At 38.8% G+C, this 23353-nt stretch overlaps 1 protein-coding gene across 2 annotated transcripts; it reads left to right on the top strand.

Moving 5' to 3' along the window:
• Positions 1–4002: 4002 nt before the first annotated feature.
• On the top strand, positions 4003–16937 carry LOC110376331 (sodium-dependent nutrient amino acid transporter 1). 2 transcript variants are annotated; one of them, XM_021334776.3, is made up of 14 exons: positions 4003–4151; positions 4244–4372; positions 11884–12154; positions 12235–12451; positions 13893–13936; positions 14076–14223; positions 14630–14708; positions 14821–14924; positions 15003–15195; positions 15298–15474; positions 15796–15895; positions 16155–16334; positions 16420–16514; positions 16627–16937. In XM_021334776.3, the coding sequence occupies exons 1-14, from the start codon at positions 4149–4151 to the stop codon at positions 16801–16803; spliced, it is 1917 nt and encodes a 638-aa protein (XP_021190451.2). In that variant the 5' UTR covers positions 4003–4148; the 3' UTR covers positions 16804–16937. The 2 variants fall into 2 exon arrangements, with proteins under 2 accessions (XP_021190451.2, XP_049699566.2); XM_049843609.2 differs by lacking the exon at positions 16420–16514 and having other exon boundaries at positions 16627–16731.
• The last annotated feature ends 6416 nt before the right edge of the window (positions 16938–23353 follow it).

The following is a 23353-nucleotide window of genomic DNA, read 5'->3' on the forward strand; positions in this document are numbered from 1 at the left end:
ATTAAACCGAAACAAATAAAAAAATATATAGTAATACAAATACTAATGAAATACCATTTATATTATTATTTTTTAAATCTAGGTATTTACAAATTCTAAATTCAAAAATAAATATTGAAATTTTATATTTTTCATATCTACATCTATATCTTCTATATCTATCTATCTATATATTATATCATCTATATCTTTTCATATCTAAGCTAAATAGCTGTTTCTTTTTTCGGGGGTAAAGACCCGCTCAATACAGGGCTAGTAGTTTCCCAAGCCCTTAGTTATCCTGACCCTACTCTGTCTCCGACCCCAGTAACTCGGAAAAAATCTTAACAGCTCGAAGTTGCCCAATGTATAGCGACATCTCTCGGAAAATTAGGTTACTACTCTGTAAAAACTAGATAGCCTTTGTATTTTGGGTTTTTCTAAGGTAATTTTGGATTGCGTGAACCGATTTTAATCATCCTTTTTATTTGAAATAAGATACGTTAAGGATAAGGAAATATGTAAAATACTTAAAAACTTAAAATGTTTACAAATACCGTTAAATTACAAACTTAATTCTGAAATTATTTATATTAGAAAAAAAATCCCCACTTAACGTGAAGAGGGAAACCCTAAATTGCTAACCGTCATTGAAATTAAGCGCAGACGGACGTATGGACGGACGGACATGGCGACACTATAAGGGTTCCTAGTTTGCTACCTACGGAACCGTAATAAAAATAAATGCCAGTTTTCGTTGTAATTTTATAACTGCAGAACGGGCTCATCTATCCAAACCAAATTTTTAGGCTTTGTTCGGACTATTTTTAGTAGATGGTATATGTGAAGTTCGCACAAAATCGGTCGTGCAGTTCTTAATTTATCACATTTTTTTTTTACATAATGGTGGACTTTATACCTAGCAAAGCACTAGTAAATTATCGTCCCATTTTCTATATTTCGAATTTTATAGTGCATATTAGATATTTTTTATAATAACAAATAATGCGTTAGAAAAAAATATATAGGTATATATAATAGGTAGGTATATATATATAGTAGGTATATATAATAGGACAAATACTGCTTAATCATAATAGATATTGTGTCCATTGTTCCATGTTCCATACCTATTTACTTCTACTGTAGGTAATAACTGTAATATGTAAATAACTTTTGTAATTGTTATTTGAAAACGACTGTACAATTCAAAGTTATGACTTTTTACTGCTTAAGTTTATCCAAATAACTCACATCATAATATCGTAATTTAATGCGTTTTAGAGGAAAATGATTTTCACAAAAGAAAAGTTTCGTTTCACAAGCGCGGTACGATGTTATATTATAACGTAAGGTAGCGACATGTAACGACCACTAAGTAGGACTACTTATGCTTAGATCAAATACTTATTAATAAATTAGTAATCATGAGCCTATTTAAAAACATGCGTCCGTTGCAGTGCTACAGAATTAATGTACATATCTCTTCCTGTAATAAACAAATATTTTACAGGCTGGTCAAAAGGTCCTTATTTAAATAATTTATTGTGTATAAATAATTTATATTACATTTTGCAACTTGTCAGCTCGATTAAAAACCCCAATTTGTAGCATTATTAGTAGGTATTTGTGGCATAATTTTATGACTTACACTTATCTTTTATGACCAATATAACTGTACTTCCTAAACAAATAAAGTAATGTAGTTATTAATGATTACTTTCAGTTGACAAGGCTATTTCAATTATTGTGTCCAAGAATATTTGTGTATTCCTATAATTTCGAAGAAATAAAAGTAGATACCTAGGTATACATATAAGTTTTCCAAACCGTGCCTGATGTAAGACAAATATGAATAAAATTGAATAAAAGTAGACAGACATAGACATTACCTAGAGTTCCATTTGAGTCCACATTCCGATGAAGTCAGCGAAACACTAGCTTATCGGATTTTTTCAAAATTTTGTTTTGTCTGAAAATTGCATGGTCACCGTGCTATTATCAACGAGTCAGATATGTGAGTAAAATCTTCCGACAACTGTAATTAGCTCGATGATTAAGTGAAAATTAATTTAAATATCGTCATTAACCGTCTCAGTAGTTATTAGGGATGCGTAACCGAAATTAGGAAATAATTATTTAAAAAAAAATACAAAACTCTTGACACGATTTTCTAATGTAGGTATGTGTTTGCAAAAAAAGGTGAGTTAAAGCGTAACTTGTTAATGTAAAAGTTAATTGACCCATTGAGAAATTTAAGAATTCCTGCACTTATTTTGAGCAATGTAAAATGGCGAAAATACCTACTTTGATTATTTTGAAAAGAGTATGTGCATCATGACAATGATTACTTGTCCTGAGTTATCAGGCTTTCTCAACGTAAGTTTTCTAAAGTACTGGGTATTCTACCAGCGGCGACGGCTGTCGGAGAGGGTCACCCGGGTGTGGTTGCTTTTCAGGGCGCCACGCACCCCAGCTCTGGACGCAGAATGAGGGGACGCGCAGATTAGACCAATCTTACTAATCTACCTAACCCTTTTATAGCCTAGTTACCTTAGGTACCTAACCACCTTGTTATGTCGAGTTCTTTTGTATTTTGGAAATATTTGAAATTTGTGGATTTCGGCTTTTAATCGTCGTATCGAATGTCAGATGCCAGTCTTATTGCATCGAGTGACCCGTTTCTCTGGGTTGAGGAGGTCAGATAGTTAATCGCTCCATGTTAAATACTGGTACCTACTCAGTCTCAGCTGCATCAGGTTAGACTGAAAGCCGAACCTACAGTTGGGAAAAGATAAGGCATACAATTATTGAAAATAAAAACTTTTTTATAAAAAAAATAGGAACGGATACAATAAAACCTTTCACATGGCTTAAAATCGCAAAAAAAACACACTCAACAGACATAAACACAGTCAACAGACGTGCAGACACCAACCTCCAGAACTCTGTAAAAATTTCGTTAACCCTTTCAGTGTCTTTAGGCTTTTCAGTTTTGGCTCCAAAACTATAATATTTCTAATACTTACCCACAGTGGCATTCGTAACCCCATAATGGTGCAAAATCCTTATCAATATGAATGGAATATACACAATGCCCAAACAGCAGCAAGTAGCAGCTATTAAACCACACCGACTGCCAGGATGTTCAATGACAGCCAGGTGAGCCAGGACCTACAGTTTAACGTGCCATCCGAAACACAGTTACCTATTGGTGTCTAAGATATACTTAGAAAGTAAAACCAAATTAGAAAAGTTGCATTAGTAGGTACTTGCCTGACCCACGGAATCGAACCCACGCACACATAAATAAAAAGCAGCTCCGAGTTCAGAACCTCCTCTTCACGATGTCGGCTGGAAAAAGGCGCCAAATCAATTTCTTCGCTGACAAGGGCTTTTTTACAGAGCCACGGGTGTTTGTGTGGTGCCATTTTGGTGGAATCTCACCTAGAGGCTAACTCCTAGTTAAAGCCCCTAGCAAAATGTGGGAAGGTGAAAAGTATATGAACGTGGTTGGATTCCGTCACAAGATTCACAAGGTGTTTATTTAGGGTGTTTTGGCACGCTTATTCCATTGCCAGAGAGGTTTCAAGGTAACGTATATTTCTCATAAGGGACTTGTATTTTTTCTTCAAAATCTGTCAAACAGCACATAAAAAAATATAAATTAATGGTGGAAAGGTGCATAATAGGCAAAACAGAAAATTATTTTCTGATTAATTTAATGACTACTATGAAGTTATTCATGAAATCTTTTTCATCTTAAAAGTTCAAGTGAGTGCTTGAAGTTTGGATTCCTCATAAAATGTGCGGTGTACTTTATAAATATGTGACACTATGAAACAATCACCTATACCTTACCTACCTGTGTTGTGTGTTGCTTGTGTTAAGCGTCGGGAATCGGCATTCAAACTAAGTCAATGCAGGTGATTTCACGAAATCATGATGATTCCGTACATCAAAACCATATACGGGCATTTTAGGGTCATAAAGCAGCATTAATATTATACGATTTAGATACTTAATCTATTGATGGATACTAGATAACCGTATCATACTTAATTTATCTCTGTCATATATTTATTAGGAATAAGAATTAAAACAAACCGTCACTTCAACTACGTATGTCGTGGTGGCGCGCATATTTTAAGTGTCCCACAAACGGTTAAATGGTAAATAAATATTGTTTTTTCTAAATATCTTAAATCATATGTTAGATTTTTAGTATGTATTGAATTTTAATCAACGACGTGTTTTTGCATAGGAGCCAAACGGCGTAAATGTGGTTGAAGATGGTAGTCGAGTGAATCCAGGGTTTAACCCAGAGCCGGAGAATGGGGATCTATCTAAGAAAAAAGATCTGACTACAGACTTCTTAGAAAGTCAAATCACAGTAAGTATCTACCTTTTAAGTTTTTGTCTATTAAAAATGCCAACGTTCAAGTCATATAAAAGTCGTTATAAATAAATATTCAAATAAATGCGTGTAGTTTTAAACTTCTGATTTTTTAATAGATTTAAACGGCTCCATCATCACATAGTCCAAATCGAGTGTCGAATTTGCACTGTCTATTGTAACTTCAAATAATAGGTACCTATTACCTAATGCACCCAGCAGAGCAATATATTAAGTGCACATGCCTACAAAAAGAACTACTTTACGAAACGTTTAGGTGTTGTTGAATGGAAAAATTAAATATCAATCAATCTTATCTTATACAGTTAATTAGCAATAACAACTAGGTACCTATGTATCTAGAGTAGTTGCAAGGTCAACACAAAAATAAAACTGCTCTATAAATAATTTTAAATTTAAATTATATTATTAAAAGTAGCCTCTAAATTAATGTATATTACATTAGCCTGATTAAGTCTACCTGCTGGTAAAGTGTTTCTCCTACAAAAGTCTTCTATTTCAATATCACTTCACTATTTTTCTATTCCTCAACTGTCATTACACATCTTTACAACACAAATGGATCCAATCAACAACACCGTGAGTGGTTTGATGGACATGTTCCACAAGAGGATGACGGAGTTTGAGGTGCGGCTTCAAAAGGCTCCAGCAGATCCATCAAATACCTTAAACTTGGCTGCAGAGTTCACCGTCTTCAAGGAGTTCATAGCTCAGGCGCTCAACAGTCTACAGCAGCAAGTTGAGCTTCTTGCCAGGACTGTGGACTCAATGGAGATGCGCGGACGAAGAGGTATTTTGTTGCTGCATGGTGTCCCCGAGGAGAAGGATGAAGACACCGCAAAGGTAATTGTTGGAGTTGTCAAGGACCGCTTTAGGATCCATAGTTTTGCTGAAGATGACATTAAGCGATGCCACAGAATGGGAAGGTCTTCATCCACTACAAAACCAAGGCCTATCCTATTTAAGCTTCGGGATGTTGCTGTCCGAAACAATATTTGGTTTGAGAAAACAAAACTAAAAGGCACCGGCATCACTGTCTCAGAGTTCTTGACCAAACCTCGACATGACCTGTTTATGGCTGCACGGAAGAGGTTTGGGGTGACGAAGTGCTGGACGAGGGATGGGTGTATTTATGTATTGGCACCCAATGGCTCACGGCATCGCGTCACATCGTCTGCGGAACTGAGCTCTATACTGTCCCGTGGTGGCACCAAGTCCCCTGAAGCGGCATCTACCAACGCTCCGCAGAAGCCCATCATCACCAGCAGGCCCAAGCGTGCTGCTGCTGTTAAAAAGTGAAGTGTTTTTCACCCCCTGATAATGTGTTAAGTCCGAGTAATACTAGTTAGTTTTTTCTTCAGTTCTTTTCTTGTTGTAAGTACCCACTTTCTTTTAAATGTACTTCTTTTTCTTTTCGTTTTAATCTTGTTGCACTATTATTTGTCTTTCATTATAAATTTTAATTATGTGGGTGTCTGTTCTAAAAACATTTTGATTGACACTTGTCGTAATGACAGCTGTCATGTCATTGATGCGCTGACATTCTCGTCATCAAAATTTACTGATATTCTCGCTACGCCTTCTGCAACTTATTGCGCGGACCACACAAATCTAAAGATTGTTTTTATTTCTTGTTTCTAATTAATCTTGCACGACCGGCGGGTGGATGAGATTTTGTATTTTTCTTTTTATATATCGTACTTATTCGTATCTTTTATTTTATATTCGTATCTTTTTGTATACGTAATATTTATTTTTTTATATTATTGTTTTATAATTTGTTTAACATATTATACACATTACACAGTATTTACTTATAATCTTATGTCTTCTTCGCGATACGATAGTGAGAGTTCTGAATCTGAAACCTTTTACTCAGCAAGCAGTAATGATGACAGTTTCACAAGCTTACCTTCACTTGCGGACACAATAGATGCGCAGTTCTCTGATGTTCCTAGAAATTTTAATGTTGTTCACATAAACGCACAGAGTATTCCGGCTCATTTTCCTGATATGCTGGCAAGTTTTGACTGTAAGAACGTTCATGCGATTCTTGTCTCAGAGTCGTGGCTCAAACCTTGTCTTCCGTCCACTGTTTACACTCTTCCAGGCTTCCAGCTTATAAGAAACGACCGCACAAGTGGTGGTGGTGGTGGTGTTGCCATATATCTGCGGTCATATATCTCGTTCTCCATTATTGATATATCGGCACAACCACCTCCATCAAACGCTGGTGAGCATCTATTCCTAGAGCTCACAATGAGTCACACTAAAATCTTACTTGGTGTATATTACTGTCCCTCGCTACGCATCAACTTTTTTTCCTCCCTTGAACGAATCTTGGAAGATTTTGCAACGTCTTACAGTCACATCATTATTATGGGTGATTTCAACACCTGTCTGCTCAAAAATGATTCCCGATCTGCTTCTCTTCAAGCCGTCATAGGTTCTAGTAATTTATCTATACTTCCTTTGAATGCAACACACCACTTTCCACATTCTACTCCTTCACTTCTTGACCTTATTTTCGTTTCTTCTCCTGACCACGTTGCCAAACATGGTCAGTGTTCGGCTGATGCCTTCTCTTATCACGATCTCATCTTCCTTTCTTATAAAATTCGTCCTCCGAAGGCAAAGTCAAGAGTCCTTCTGCAGCGTAATTTTGGTGGCATGGATCTTGAGAATCTCCGTGAGGATGCTGCTAACATTGACTGGGGAACACTTTTTACTTCGGAGTCTGTGGATGAAAAAGTTGAATTGTTTTCGCAACATTTAATTGCGCTTTACGACGTCCACGCTCCCATTCGAACTGTTAGAGTTAGGCATCTGCCATCGCCATGGCTTACTAAAGATTTAAAGTTGATAATGGCTAAAAAGGCAGCAGCTAAGTCTAGGTACAAGGCTCGCACTAACACTACAAACTGGGAAAAATACGTCAACATACGAAATCACTGCAACAAGGTGTGTAGGAATGCACAGCGCCAACACTTTCATACGTCGGTTGAGAACGAAGATCCAGCCAAAGTCTGGCGATTTCTTAGATCAATGGGGATTGGAAAGTCTCGTAGTGAAAATATTTCTCAAGATATTAACATCAACTTATTAAATCAACATTTCTCATCGTCGTCTAACTTTGACATAACAACAAAGTTAAATACTTTAAACCATCTTTCTAACATTCCATCCCCTGATTATTCATCTTTCGTCTTTAATCAATTTGCTGCTTGTGATGTTAAGAAGAGCATTACATCCATAACCTCCGATGCAGTCGGCAGTGACTGTGTCAGCCGTAAAATGATCCTCCCAATCCTTGATGAAATCCTCCCTGTCATATGTCACATCCTAAACTTTTCCATTTACAGCGGTGTCTTTCCAGAAGCTTGGAAAGAGGCCCAAATTATTCCTCTCCCAAAGAAATGTAATCCCACATCCTTCTCCGAATATCGCCCTATTTCCATATTACCATTCCTTTCCAAAGTCCTAGAACGTCTCATTCATAACCAGCTAAGCTCATTCCTATCCAAGAATAGACTTCTCAATCCTTTTCAATCCGGTTTCCGTCCTGGTCATAGTACTGTAACAGCCTTGGTAAATATTACGGATGACATCAGACTGGGCATGGAAGGTGGAAAGTTAACGGTTCTTGCACTGCTGGATTTCAGCAATGCGTTTAATACCGTTGACTTTGATATTTTGCTTGCCATTCTTCGCTCTCTTAACATATCTCCAACGGTCATTGATTGGTTTCATAGTTACCTGTACGGGCGCCGGCAACGTATTCGTATTGAAGATAAATATTCTTCATGGTGTGAAACGACTGCTGGTGTGCCGCAGGGTGGCGTGCTGTCCCCATTACTCTTCGCTATATTCATTAATTCAATTTCTTATAAACTACTTTCTTCCTATCACCTTTATGCAGATGATCTTCAGATTTATTCACAGGCTCCACTAGATCAATTAACAGAAGCTATTGAGACAGTAAATAAAGATCTTAATGAAATAGCTCAGTGGAGTAGGAGTTATGGACTAAGCGTAAATCCATTAAAAACCCAGCTCATTGTTATCGGTAGTTCACGGATGGTGTCAAGAATTGACTGGTTTCGTCTCCCGCAAGTCATTTTTGATGGCGTCCAAATACCCTTCAGTAAGAAGGTTAAGAACTTGGGGATATACATGGACTGCAGTATGTCGTGGGATTCACAGATGCAGGAAACCAGTAGGCGGTTATTTGCTTCTGCAGGATCACTGAGACGGCTGCGGAACTTTCTACCCACTGCCACGAAAATTGCGCTTGCACAATCTCTCTTACTTCCTATCCTTGACTATGCCGATGCCAGCTATCTTGACCTCAGAGTGGACCAACTAGATAAACTTGAGCGACTTCAAAATGTTTGTATAAGATTCATATTTGGTTTGCGCAAGTATGATCATGTTTCAGAATTTCGCACTAAACTCAAGTGGCTTCCTATACGACTTCGTCGGAATGCTCATATACTTTCTTTGCTCTATTGTATTCTCTTCCACCCTACAACACCTTCTTATCTTAAAGAACGCTTTGAGTTCGTATGTGACACCCACTCACGGTCTCTAAGGTCATCAGAGAACTTAAAACTGAAGATGCCGGTGCATTCCACGTCTTTTTATGACAAATCGTTTGTTGTTCAGGCAACTCGTCTGTGGAATGCACTGCCGGTGACTATCAGGCGCGCACAGTCTCTTGCTGTCTTCAAGAGTATGGTGAAGAATCATTACCTAGCTCTGTAATGCTGCTTCTCCTTCTTATGTATTTCTATTTTTGTTTTGTATTACTTTCTTTATATATGTGTATGTATTGTTTATTTGATTTCTTTGATATAAATAATAAAATAATATTTTTTGTACGCTAAGTATACTACCCGTAATGTATTTCTTTACAGATCGACTCCATCCAAAGGTTGTCTGGAAGAGATCACATTTAGTGATAAGACCGCCTATTGTACTCGTTTACTACTTGTTTGTTATGTCCTTCTGTTTGTTTGTTATTAGTGTACAATAAAGAATATTCTATCTATCTACTGGTATGTGTGTAATGTTAGTTACAAATAGTTCATTAGTCCTTGATATAGTTTGATAAAATTGAATGATGTCGTCACACATTATCCACAACATACTGTGACTCACTTTGATCTATTGTTAAAAGTTTTATTTCTTAGGATTCGTTTTTCAGTAGGTACGTATGGGTAGTCAAAATGACTCCATTTGACCCTTTAACCGTGGTCAGTTGCTCCGTAACGTACTTAAAAACATCGTAGTAAGTCTCTAGGATCTCAATATTAAATTCTTATAATTATAAAATTAACTTTTTACATTTATGAATGCGAAAGTGAGTTTGTAACAATGGCCACAACAACCACTTCAACTCTAAACTCTTCACTCAACGGCTTCGTGAAGTGATTCCCTCGGGAAATATCTACTTAAATGAAACTGAGCGAAATAGCTAGTGATTTAAATTATTTAACTAAAATAAACAACCATATAAGTACATATCAACATAAATCATAGATAACAACACACTAAAATGTTAACGAGGATTAATTAGCTCTTATCATTTATCATAAAAATATTTGCCTGGTTACTTAGGTATTGAACACCTACGAGGGGTTAAAGGCAAAATAAATTTTATACATTTACCTATTTATTGTTCGTTACTAATATCTCCCCAATTGCTTCACTCAGAATGTTTTTGTAGTGGTATACTTTTGCGACTTATGACAGCGTTTGATAATTTTTCTTTCCGAGAATGTACTTGTTAATTAAAAAAAATATATAAACAAGGTGTTGATTTGCATTTGTGCAATAATTCAGGAGGTTGACATAAACTACGGAAATAATCGATTGAAATTACAGGAGACGGGAAATAGCTAATATGCGCTGCTTTTTTTGTCATTTTAATGACTTACACCCACACTCAGAGACATTTAATGATTACTTAGTGACGGATTGTCAAAGAAATCCATGATCCCAATTTTATGAATGATCGTTGCATATGCTTTGTGCGAGGGTTTTAAGGCCAGTAACACACGCGTCGAGTTTAAATACGGCTAGGTGACATTGACAGATATCTATTCGAAAAAAAATAATTAAAAAAACATAGGTACCAATTTTTTTTGTTGATTTGGGTTGAAAATCATTAGCATAATTAGGTACGTCCTTGAATATTGCACAAATGCAAATCAACGCCTTGTACGTCTATATACATAAAATAAATAAATAAAATAATGTTTATTGACAAAAAAACGAATTTTACATTGTGGTAGTTGAAGTTGAGCTACAAACTAAGCGCCGCTTGTTTCTTGTTTATTATCGGAGAAAGAGTTAAAATTTTTAAACGGGGTACATGGAAACCATTTGGCCATGAAACAGTGTATCTACTTCCCTTGCTATTGTAGCTAACAATGCTAGTTTAATTGAGTACAATGTCGAAAGATAAGATATTTTTGTTACGAATAATATATGCCTTATAAGTATCTACACTTATAAGGCAATAAAATGACCTTACGTGTCAACTATGCAAAATAAATGAGTCCATCAGGAAACATTTATATTAGTGTAATTTAAAACAAAACGTGTTAGATAAGATATAAAACCCTATCTAAATTGAACTGTTTTGCATTACATATAGCAAAAAAAAATACAGCTACTTATTTTTACAAAACAACATATAAGTATTCATGTACCTATACTTAGGTAGATTATTATTGTGATCGATAAAAGATAAAAAAAGGTTTATAAATTTACAACTAAATAATTTCTTATAACTTCCTTTTAATGACCAAACACGTCACAAGCAATGAGCTCTTGGTATTTCCCTGCAGTTACGGACACTGCTTGTACCTAGGTATACGAAGCACACGTGAGATAAACAAAATATTATTTATCCGCAATGGATAAATCCGTTTCCGTTTAAAATTATGAACAAATAATTTCACTAAAGTCACTTAACAATAAAAAGTCTATTCATATTTGTATGAATATCCTTACTAGCTTTTCCCACCATTTCACCTCCATATCCTTCTTCGATAAATGTTCTTCTATCTAGCAATTAAGGAATTTATAAATTAATCCAATGGTTTCTGAGATTAGTATAGTTTCAAAAAGACATACTCTTTAGATTAATAATATAATATGAGTAGGTGGGTACTACTTTTCAAGACTATCGCCAAATATTTTTATTTCATACAGCAGAGGAGGCATAAAATTTATTATCACACTAACACACTCATAGCGGGAAAATACGTAAAACAATCCAACGTACCTATGTTGATGCTTATAATAAATATTTTATACCTACTAGCCTCATTGGCTGCTGCTAGGTTTCTGTCCAGCACACAAGTCTCTAACCACTAATCTATCATTGGCATCGCTTAGTTCTTATGTAGCAACGGACTTCCTCAAGGAGGCCGTAATGGGTTCTAATGTTAATTATTTTCGTGCACTTCTCATTTTAGGACGCAGCTAAACCGGCAACTGAAAATGAAAGACAACAATGGGATAACCAGTACCAGTTCCTCATGTCATGTATCGCCACTTCAGTCGGCCTCGGCAATGTGTGGCGATTCCCTTTCATCGCCTACCAGAACGGAGGCGGCGCCTTCCTTATACCGTACATCATCGTTCTTATACTTATAGGAAAACCTATGTACTACCTAGAAACTTCCCTAGGACAGTTCAGTAGTAGTAATTGTGTCAAAGTGTGGGCTCTGTCACCGGCTATGAAAGGTAGGTACATAGTTATCATTGTGGTATAATCCCACAAATTCGATCTTTACATTTGTCTAATACTTGTTTATTGTTTGCAGGGACGGGCTACGCACAAGCTCTTAGTGCTCTCTATGTAGTTTCCTACTATATGTCCATCGTAGGACTGTGCTTATATTATTTAGTGATGAGTTTTCAAAGCACTCTGCCCTGGGCCCTTTGCCGACCCGAATGGGAAAATTGTGTGCCCTCTGGACAGACTGCAAACGACACGGAGTTGACAGGAGAGCCGGTATCCAGCGCGGAATTATATTTCACGTAAGTTCACACGGTGAATAATCTTATCATTAGCGTAATTACTAATTACAGTGTTAATAAAACGTCAACTCAAAATCATGCTTATGCAGGTAATCAATAAGTAATTACCGCATTCATTTCATGGATAGGTATTGATATGACCTTGTACGTCGAAATGCAGGAAACAACTTGAAGCTTCTAAAATCATAGATCAATCAACTCATCCGTAATGTCTTTGATGAGTTTTGAAAATAAAAAATCTTACAACAACTTTCACCATTTTGACAAATATAATGTAATATAATAATAATAATGAGTTACCTACTGCGTAATTATTTCGTTAGTCAAGTGGCCTCCAAACGTAATCGGACCAAAATCGCTTTGCAAGTTTTAAGTTACTTGGATAAGTGGAACCCGGACGAAGGAAGTGATTGCAAATATCAGATTTGTCTCCGATTAATCTCCGGTCGTGTCGGATTGCTGTCTGATGGAATATGATGGATAGAGACACTCTATTCCCACTCCTACACCTATCTTTTACATCCACGAAAATCACATAAACTGTCAGACGTCATCGTCAGTTCAATAAATATTATTAGTACCTACTTAAGTACCTAGGTGGGCGATGCGCGACAGCCCACGTGCGGTACCGCTTGCGGTAGTAATTCTCTCGCACAAGAAGGATAGAGGCCTGGTTTACCTATATACCTACAACTGCTATCCCTCAAAATCTGCAAAATAAGCTTTATTATAAACATTGATTAAGTATAAGAAAAGGATCTGTTGTTGTCAACTGAAAACCACGTGTTTTATGAAGATTTATAGCATTATTTCTGAGTAATCTAATCATACAATAAATAATCAACATAATTGTAGATAAACCATATAAGTAATGATAATATGTGGCGTTGTGTACTTACACTGACGTATTACAGTACCTAATTACGAATAAGTGCCTAATTTCATATTTTAAAACTGATAAGATACGAACGATAAGATGATCTTTTATCCTTATTCCACGTGGTTATCAGGAGCAGGATGTTTTGTAGATAACATTCAACAATATTGTTACAACGACCCTTACTTGTTAAACTTTGGTGCAATCATTCTATCTTTCTACTTTGCATTCACGTGATGCATAAAATGCTCCTCTCTAGCAAGTTTCTATATGAATTTAGATATATTCCTGGTAGGATATTATTGACCAAATCTAGTGCTACATAATACAATTTTATAGTTCAGATAGAAAAATATGGGATCATGCTATTATAATACAGTCTGATTCTCTACAACCAAAAATAACATTGATTTTCTAAAGATACGAATGTCTTAAAGATCCAGCCCTTATAAAATATACCATACTGGTAAATAAATAAGACGGCTATGTCATAGGTTTCATTACTGATCTCACGATATAAGCTTAGCTGAGTAAAACCATCGTAATCAAAACATTTGTTTACAGGAAAACTATCCTGCGGCAGTCCGATGGAATTCACGATGGCATTGGTAAGATATTATTTTGCTATCACAATATTTAGACCCATTTTTCGAGCTTGTCGACAACTACAGCTTCAATATGAATGCATATTAAATTATGATGATTGGGTAATAAATCTGCTATAACTACTGTATACTTATTCAACAGGTGCACCAATATGGGACTTAACGCTGAGCTTGTTCGTATCCTGGTTAATTATCTTCCTGATTGTTGCTCGAGGAGTCAAAAGTTCAGGAAAAGCGGCGTACTTCCTGGCTCTGTTCCCATATGTTGTGATGTTCATTTTACTGATCAGGTAATAAACATTCAAACATCCTTTTATTTTGAACTGTCTATTTGCCGCATATTCAACCATGTGTTTTGGAGTTTCTTCCGTACCCGACCAAAATATAGCCTATCTTATGTACTTCCCAAAAGTGAAATTTTCAAATCGTTTCATTACTCAGTTCGAAGTTCCTCTTTATTTTATTAGTAAGATTATACCTACTTAAGTTTAGAGTTAGACAACATCAGTATAACTTCATATTTACGTAATGTTTATTTTTCGTAGCCTCCGTAGTAAAGTCGTAGCACTGGCGTAGCAGGATTATTGTAACCGATGTGATTATACTCGTAGAACGTGTAGCTTGTCGTAGCACTTGCGTAGCAGCTACGTCGTAGTATTTAAGGAGCTCTATTATTATGTTAGTGTTTGATTACAGAGCTGTCACTTTACCTGGTGCTGAAATGGGAATTCTATTCTTCATTACACCAAAATGGGAGAAAATCTTGGAAATGAGGGTATGATTTCTTAATAACTTTTGAAATGAAACTTTTTTTATCTAGTTGTCGAATAAGCAAAGTTATCATCAAAAACGTTTTGATATTTTTAACAGCGTTTGTATAATTTCAGGTGTGGTACGCGGCTGTTACACAAGTATTCTTCTCTCTGTCTGCTTGCTCAGGAGCTCTCATCATGTTCTCCTCTTTCAACAACTTTTCTCAAAACGTTTACAGGTAGGTAACGTTATAAAAAATATAAACGCTGCAGTCACGACACGAATCAATAAAGAAGTATTTTTATTAACTTTTCAGAGATTCGATGATTGTAACTACACTGGACACGTTCACAAGTTTAATCTCCGGCATAACAATCTTCGGTATCTTGGGAAATCTTGCATTCCAACTTGGCTACGACAATATCAATGATGTTATTGGATCTGGTGGCTCGAGTCTTGCTTTTATCTCATACCCAGATGCTATTGCACAGTCGCCGTTCGTACCGCAAGTAAGGATTAAAACTATTAACATTTTTATGATACTTAGGTAGTTATTATTAAGTCATATACTTACCTACTATACTTACTTACTACTTTTACTTATTTTTCAGCTCTTTGCAGCACTGTTCTTCTTGATGATGGCTGTGCTCGGTGTGGGCTCAGGAGTAGCCCTTTTCTCAACAATCAACACCATTCTTATCGATGCTTTCCCAAAAGTGCCGATCATTTACATGTCCGCTATAAACTGTACAATATGCTTCTTAGTTGGGCTCGTTTATGTTACACCGGTAAGTTTAGTATTTAATTTCGAAAGACCATATTTTTTTAGGGCAATAAGTGGTCCCTTTCCAGTGACAGGCATGTACTATCACCCAATGATATTTATGACCTACCTTAGCTAATTTCGTTGAGACAATCAAGGGATTAAGGTCTTGAACTCGCCTAACGACTTATCAAACAAAATTGGTCATTGCTCATGTCACCGATCGATAGTCCTACTAGTACTTTAGCCCTTCTCCAACTTTGTTGAAATGTAATAATAGTATGTAGGTAAAAAACGCAATAAGTAACTTGCAATCTAAAATTCAACTTTAAATTTATTGTTACAGGGTGGACAGTACATTTTGGAATTAGTAGATTACTACGGAGGAACTTTCATGAGATTATTCGCTGCTATCATTGAAACGATGGGTGTATTCTGGATTTATGGTAAGCATAATATTATCTTACTTCATAATACACCAGCAATAATACATGTACCTAGATTGATTAACTCAACCAGTCCGAACATTGAAATTTTTACTAGGTACTACAACCCATATATTTTTGCAACCAAAAAACGGTGTCATCAAAATCCTAGCATTATCCTTAATATGACATCCCGATTTACCCAAATTGTTGTGGTGGTCACCATATTTATACGCTGCTTCACAGATGATTAATTAATCCCCTTGTATTAACATTACAGGTCTGGAAAACATGTGTCTGGACATTGAGTACATGTTAGGATTAAAGAGTTCAATCTACTGGCGCGTGTGTTGGGGGATCGTAACACCTATTATGATGATGGTTGTATTTTTCTACTCCTTGATCACAACAGAAGAATTATTGTTCGGCGGAACGTATGAATATCCACAAGGAGCTTACAGTACGTTCTATAAACTTTCTTATAGGAACCTAATTTTGTAAACGCAATACTCTAAATTTACCTAAACAATGTGATTATTTTTCAGTTGCTGGAGCTATTCTGCAATACTTCGGAATAGCACTGATTCCCATATTCATGTTAGCTACGCTGTGGAAATATAAATCTGATACTTTTGTTGATGTGAGTATCTAACAGAATTGATTGTCATAATTATCTACTATTGAACCAATCCTTCGTATAAAATAAAACTTATTACCTAGAAAATTATCATAATTGTACCTATTATTTACAGACCGTGAAACGATCATTTAGAAAGAAGGCAACTTATGGCCCCAGAAACCTTCAAAAACGCGAAGAGTGGAAGGAGTTCCGCCGCAACGCTAAGTATGAAAGAGAACTGAAACGTAAGAATTGGTTCCACCACATAGGTTTAAGTTTGATTGGTGGATACCGAAGAGGACAAAAGTGATTATGTAAATATTTCAACTTGAATATTCTTTTACTCAACATTATTTATTGTATTCTATGTGTAGGTACTGTATCATATTACGTCTAAGTCTGTAATAAAGCTATTTTTAAATCAATAATAATAGTTTAACTCTACCATTGTTTCATTTACTGAAAATTATCCTTTATACTTTCTGATTCTACAAAGGTACAAATTCTCATAAACTTAACCATAAAATACCTCCATATATGTGTATTTAACAGGTTACTGTAAGTTGATTTACTTAATTACGAAGTAGCATTGTAGCTAGAGGGAACTTTCCGCTTCCAATGTAACATTTAGTTGAGATTGCTGTCAATTCCATCTCCTTTTGTTCGTCAAAGCTTAATTTAGGGATAAGCTTCAAAACCCAAAAAATTATGTAATTTTTTGGGTTTTGAAGCTTATCCCTAAATAGGTTAGGTAAAAATTAAAACACCTATGTAGGTGTTTTAATTTTTACCTAATGTGAACCCCGAAAAATGTTTAAGCAACCATAAGGCGGCCAACTTTACGGGCGGGACTTAACCTTTCGTGAAAAGGGGGGGGGAGGGGCATTGAAAAATGATCGGACGGAACTGATAAAATAAAAACCGTAAGCAAAAAGCTATAATTTAACCTATCAATATCGTGTCACAGCGTGCACTAATGTCTTATTTTCAAAATCATTAGGCCTCACGAGTTCAGTAGAAAGAAAGAGAACGAGATTATTTTATAGGTAATCTGTGTTCCTGCACTGTTGAGCGTGCGCGCAGGTGGGTATTGTGTAGAAGTGTGGTAGAAAAATAGGGATGCGGGACATGCTGGACGCATACAACGTTTTGCGGGACTATTTTACTAATAATTTCAAAACGGGATTTCGTCAAGCATTGCGGGACGGTCCCGCAGAATGCGGGATGGCTGGCCGCCTTACAACCAATGGAATTTCGGGTTTAAGAAACTTTATTCTCAATAAAAACATACAATGTCACTTACTTGAGAACAATACTAAGAAAATAAATTTTATATACAGTTCATCATCATCAATCAGGTACAGACTATATAAACGAACAAATTCACCCATCTAATGCAATCAATTCCCCATAAGTGATTGATTTGCAATTATGTGTTTGCTAAGTTGGGTTTTGAATGCACTAAAAGAGTTTAGCTTTCTTATACAAGGCGGTATCTTGTTGTAAAGTTGTGCTCCTTCAAAAGTCAGGTTTTTTTGCCATAGTTGGTTCTAATTTTCGGTAAGACTAGTAAGCTAGCTCATCGAGTGCTGCGTTGACTTATGTGTTTATGTTGTGTGAGAACTATGTTCGTATGGGTACTTTTGCTGAGATTTTTTTTTATGAATATACATGTGTTGTAAATACACTTCTGGACACATCTATAGGCCCACCTTGTATTTTCAGTTTCGTTTGGTCCTAGCTAAATTTTTATATTAGGTCGAGCAAAAGGTTTTTATGCAGTTTTGAACCTTGCACATTCACAATTTCATTCAATATTCTTTTTTTGAATTTCGAATACAAAATTCAAAGAAACAAGAGACAATTTGGAGCCATCGATTACTAAGAAAACTTGGTTTTATTGGTTTACTTGGATTTAATTCTTGAAAATTTGGTTTTGCAACAAACATTACTTATTCTTAACATTAAGGTGAGGTTCTCTCAATAATCTATGGATACTTCACCTGAAGTCGCCGCCCAAGCTGTGGCACTTATTCAGGCCGGACACAGCCAAAGAAATGTGATTGCTCAAATTAATTTAAGTCGATCTGCGGTTCGAAATGTTTATCGGAGGTACCTAGCGACTGGCGGCTTTGTTCGTCGCCAAGGAAGGCCTCGATCTCGGGTCACAACTGAAAGGCAGGATAGATTCATCGTGACGACCAGCTTGAGAAATCGTCACCTTGCCTCCATTGAGATACAAAATCAACTTCGCGACTTCCATGGAGTATGTGCGAGCGCTCGAACTGTTCGCAGAAGGTTAAAAGAACGCGATATGGTACCACGCAAGCCAGCTAATGGGCCCAAACTAACGAGAGCCCACCGAGCAGCGCGCCTTCATTTCGCACGCAGTCATTTAAATTGGACACAGCAAGATTGAAGCCGTGTACTCTTTTCTGATGAGTCTAAAATTGTGTTACATGGCAATGATGGAAGGAAGAAGGTCTACCGACGTAAGGGAGAGCGTTTCGCACAATGCTGCTTTGAAGAGAGGGTTGCTTGTGGCGGTGGCTCAAGGACTGTCTGGGGCGGTATGTCCGCGAGCGGCAAAACTCAACTTGAGTTTGTTACAGGACCACGGCTGCCAACATTAAATGCTGAAAGGTACATTCGTGAGTGCTTAGGACCTCACGTGATACCATACGCGGACTATGTGGGCCCAAATTTTCTTTTTATGCATGATAATGCAAGAGCCCATGCGGCCGGCATCGTCAGGGAATATCTTCGGGATGTGAATATCACAGTTATGGACTGGCCAGCCAGAAGCCCAGACATGAACCCCATTGAGCACATGTGGGACGAGCTAAAAAGACGTGTTAGGGCTCGTCAGCCAGTTGCCCAGACGATGCAGGAGTTGAAAACTGCCTTAGAAGAGGAATGGGAAATGATCCCTCAAAACTTCACAGAGCGGTTGATAAAGTCTATGCCTAATCGTATGAGAGCTGTGGTAGATGCCTATGGAGGCCACACATGTTATTAAATTAAACCTTTATTTGATAAAACATGTTTTTTATTCAAAAATCAATTGCCTTTAACGAGGCACATATCCAACTTGATAGGCGTAGCTCCATGTCGTATGGTATTCTTAATTCAAATTTAAAACAATACGATCGAAAAAGAAGGTAAAATGTATCAGGTTTAAAACTGCATCAACAGTTTTTGTTCAATCTAGCAATCATATTTCGGTAGGGGCCATCAAAACCTAAACTCTAAGGTGGGCCAATAGATGTGTCCAGAAGTGTATATAGTTGATTTATATTCATTATTTTTGTGTCTTTATAAATTTTGAGGGAGAGGTGAATGATTTCGTTATTCAAACATCTCCTTTCCATCGACTGTTATATTCCTACTAGACAGCATATTAAGACCTCACTACCACAGGGTAGCGCGGCGCGCGGTAGTAGCGCGGCGGTCACCGCCTGTGCCGGACGTGTGCGAGAGCAGGCTCTCCACAGTACCTGGCGTGTCCGCTGGAGGGCGCCACAGTGTCGTGCACAGTGTCGAGCACGGCGGCGAGCGCGGTCAGTAGCGCGGCGGTCACCGCCGGTGCCGGACGTGTGCGAGAGCAGGCTCTCCACAGTACCTGGCGTGTCCGCTGGAGGGCGCCACAGTGTCGTGCACAGTGTCGCACGGCGGCGAGCGCGGTCAGTAGCGCGGCGGTCACCGCCGGTGCCGGACGTGTGTGAGAGCAGGCTCTCCACAGTACCTGGCGTGTCCGCTGGAGGGCGCCACAGTGTCGTGCACAGTGTCGCACGGCGGCGAGCGCGGTCAGTAGCGCGGCGGTCACCGCCGGTGCCGGACGTGTGTGAGCAGGCTCTCCACAGTACCTGGCGTGTCCGCTGGAGGGCGCCACAGTGTCGTGCACAGTGTCGCACGGCGGCGAGCGCGGTCAGTAGCGCGGCGGTCACCGCCGGTGCCGGACGTGTGTGAGAGCAGGCTCTCCACAGTACCTGGCGTGTCCGCTGGAGGGCGCCACAGTGTCGCACGGCGGCGAGCGCCGTCAGTAGCGCGGCGGCTACCGTCGGCGCCGGCGCTTGGTAACAACATCTCCCAAGCCTGATCGGAAATCCCCCGAAATTGTGTCTTGGCTAAATAGCAGACCACCACTGGTGGCAAGACACCGAGGCATCGCAGAAAGGCCTAGAGGCAGCGATAGGGATCGTGTTATCGTATGTCAAACTGCTGCATCTAACATTTCTCCGATCGTAGCGGTTCACCGTTCCATCGGATAAAGGGATGTTAGACGAGAGAGTGCTCTTGCGTTTGCGCGTATGTTTGAGCACTGTAATATATCCTGCGCATCTGACTGCTTCCGTATAATGGACCCCGATTTGGCGAAGACTAGTGGCGATAGGTTGAGGTAGAGAGGTTCGGGCTGATGCAACCTGAGCTTTGTCTGAGACCTGCACACTAGCGGCTCTGGGGGTGTGAGTACATGCCGTGGTCGTTTCTCTTTGAGCTGGGGACAGAGGGAATCCGGCAGCACCCAGAGCGACAAAGCAGCCCTTTTTAGGGGAGCACTGCTTTCCTTGCTCAGCCTGGGAGGGGGCTAGAAAAGGTGCCCTAAAAAAATGCTCACCCCAAACACTCTTTGGATAGCAGTAACCACGGCTGCTTCCGCATCTTTTTATTCGTGGTCGACACAACAACAGTAATAAACGTAAAACACCTTTACTGACTTTTGGTGCATGGAATGTTCGCACCCTTCTCGACCGCGAGACAAACGCCTGCCCAGAACGGAAATCAGCCATAGTTGCTCGAGAACTCCGCCGCTACAACATTGATATAGCTGCTGTAAGCGAAACCCACCTTGCCGATGAGGGCGAGCTAGTCGAGCATGGCGGTGGCTACACTTTCTACTGGAAGGGCACTGCAGCAACAGAACCAAGAAGGTCGGGAGTTGGTTTTGTGATCAAGAATAATCTTGTGAAGACACTTCAAGAATGTCCAATCCACATCTCGGACCGTATAACCACATTGCGCCTTCACTTAGACGGTGACAATTTCCTTAATGTTATCAGTGTCTATGCACCGACGCTAGATAGTTCTGACGACATCAAGGATAAATTTTATGAAGAACTTACACAATGTCTCCATAAAATACCGAACAGAGAAAAGATTCTCTTGTTAGGGGACTTCAATGCTAGAGTTGGTCAAGATTATGAAGCGTGGCCTAAAGTTTTGGGTAGGCATGGGGTAGGCAACATCAACTCTAATGGCCAGTTGCTGCTTAGTTTATGTGCTCAATTCCAACTTGCAATCACAAACACCATGTTTCGCCTTGCTGCTAAGCACAAAACTACGTGGATGCACCCACGTTCTAAGCACTGGCACCTCATTGACTATGCCATCACGAGGCAGCGAGACATCTCTCAGGTCCTAGTCACTCGTGCTATGCGCGGTGCTCATTGCTGGACGGACCATAGACTAATTGTCACCAAACTGCGTCTTTGCCTTCGGCGACCATTCAGGGCTAGCAGGAAAAAGCCTCAGAACATAAACATTGAGAAACTCAAACATCCGGGACCCCGAAGCAAATACGCTGAAACGCTGGCATGTGATATACACTCTCATCAAAATACCGGTGATATTGATGCAGACTGGAACGCTTTATCGTCGTCCATTCTTGACGTAGCCATTAACACCATAGGGCTAAAAAATAAACGCAAGCAAGACTGGTTTGATGAGAACGACGAAGTTCTTTCTAAAGCTATTGCCAAACACCGAGAACTTCTCAAGCGCAGTAATAACAGCGCACTTATAAGAGAGAGTGACCGTGAGTTGCGTAAACTCACGAGACACACTAAAGATAAATGGTGGCAAGACAAGGCTCAATACATCCAGTCGCTTGCTGATAGTAATCAGCTCGGTGATTTCTATAGCGAAATTCGCAATCTCCTGGGTACCACCAACTTCATAAAGGTACCACTGAAGTCGCTGGATGGTAAAAGTCTGCTGAAAAGCAAAAATGAAGTGTTAGATCGTTGGGCAGAACACTTCAATAATCTACTTAATGTAGATCGAACAGCCGATCTACACTACATAGACAGTTTGCCTCAACTTCAAATAGCAGAAGAATTGGATGATGCCTTGTCTAAACATGAGGTGCTTTGTGCCATCAAACAACAGCAAAATCAGCGTGCGGTTGGCCTAGACCTTATACCAGGTGAGCTTCTGAAGTACGGCGGCGAGGAACTGCATTCGCGCGTCTGGGAAATGTTTGTGCTTATGTGGGAGAAAGAACAAGTTCCTGAAACTTTTAAGTTATCACGCGTCAGGGCTCTCTATAAGAACAAAGGCGACCGGTCGGAATGTGGTTCTTACCGCGGTATTTCACTGCTCTCTGTCTCTGGAAAAGTCTTCGCCAGAGTACTTCTAAACCGCCTCAGGAACCTCTCTGAAAAGATTCTGCCGGAAACCCAATTTGGTTTCAGACCAGACAGAGGAACTTGTGAGGCAATATTCGCAGTCCGTCAACTCCAGGAAAAAAGTAGAGATCAAGGACAGCACTTGTATCTCTGCTTTATTGATCTGGAAAAGCCTTTGACTGCGTCCTCGCGAGGCCCTCTGGAAGGTACTGAGAAAGTTGGGGTGTACAGAGAAGTTCATAAGACTCCTGCGACTCCTGCACGATGACATGCAATGTTGTGTAGCGGTTGAAGATGACCAGTCGAGCTTCTTCTCCGTCACCTGTGGAGTGAAGCAAGGTTGTGTCCTGGCTCCCACATTGTTTGCATTATATTTCGCAGTTGTAGTCCGGGAAGTATTGAATTCTTCTCCTGAAGGAGTTCGTATTCGTTATCGGACTGACGGCAAACTTT

The sequence above is a fragment of the Helicoverpa armigera genome, chromosome 2 (genome assembly GCF_030705265.1).
Source record: "Helicoverpa armigera isolate CAAS_96S chromosome 2, ASM3070526v1, whole genome shotgun sequence".
Taxonomy (NCBI): Eukaryota; Metazoa; Arthropoda; class Insecta; order Lepidoptera; family Noctuidae; genus Helicoverpa; species Helicoverpa armigera.

Coding starts and splice junctions, on each gene's coding strand:
- LOC110376331 (XM_021334776.3), top strand. Junction 15,196..15,297: donor AGTCGCCGTTCGTACCGCAA/GTAAGGATTAAA, acceptor CTTATTTTTCAG/CTCTTTGCAGCACTGTTCTT. Junction 15,896..16,154: donor GGGTGTATTCTGGATTTATG/GTAAGCATAATA, acceptor TTAACATTACAG/GTCTGGAAAACATGTGTCTG.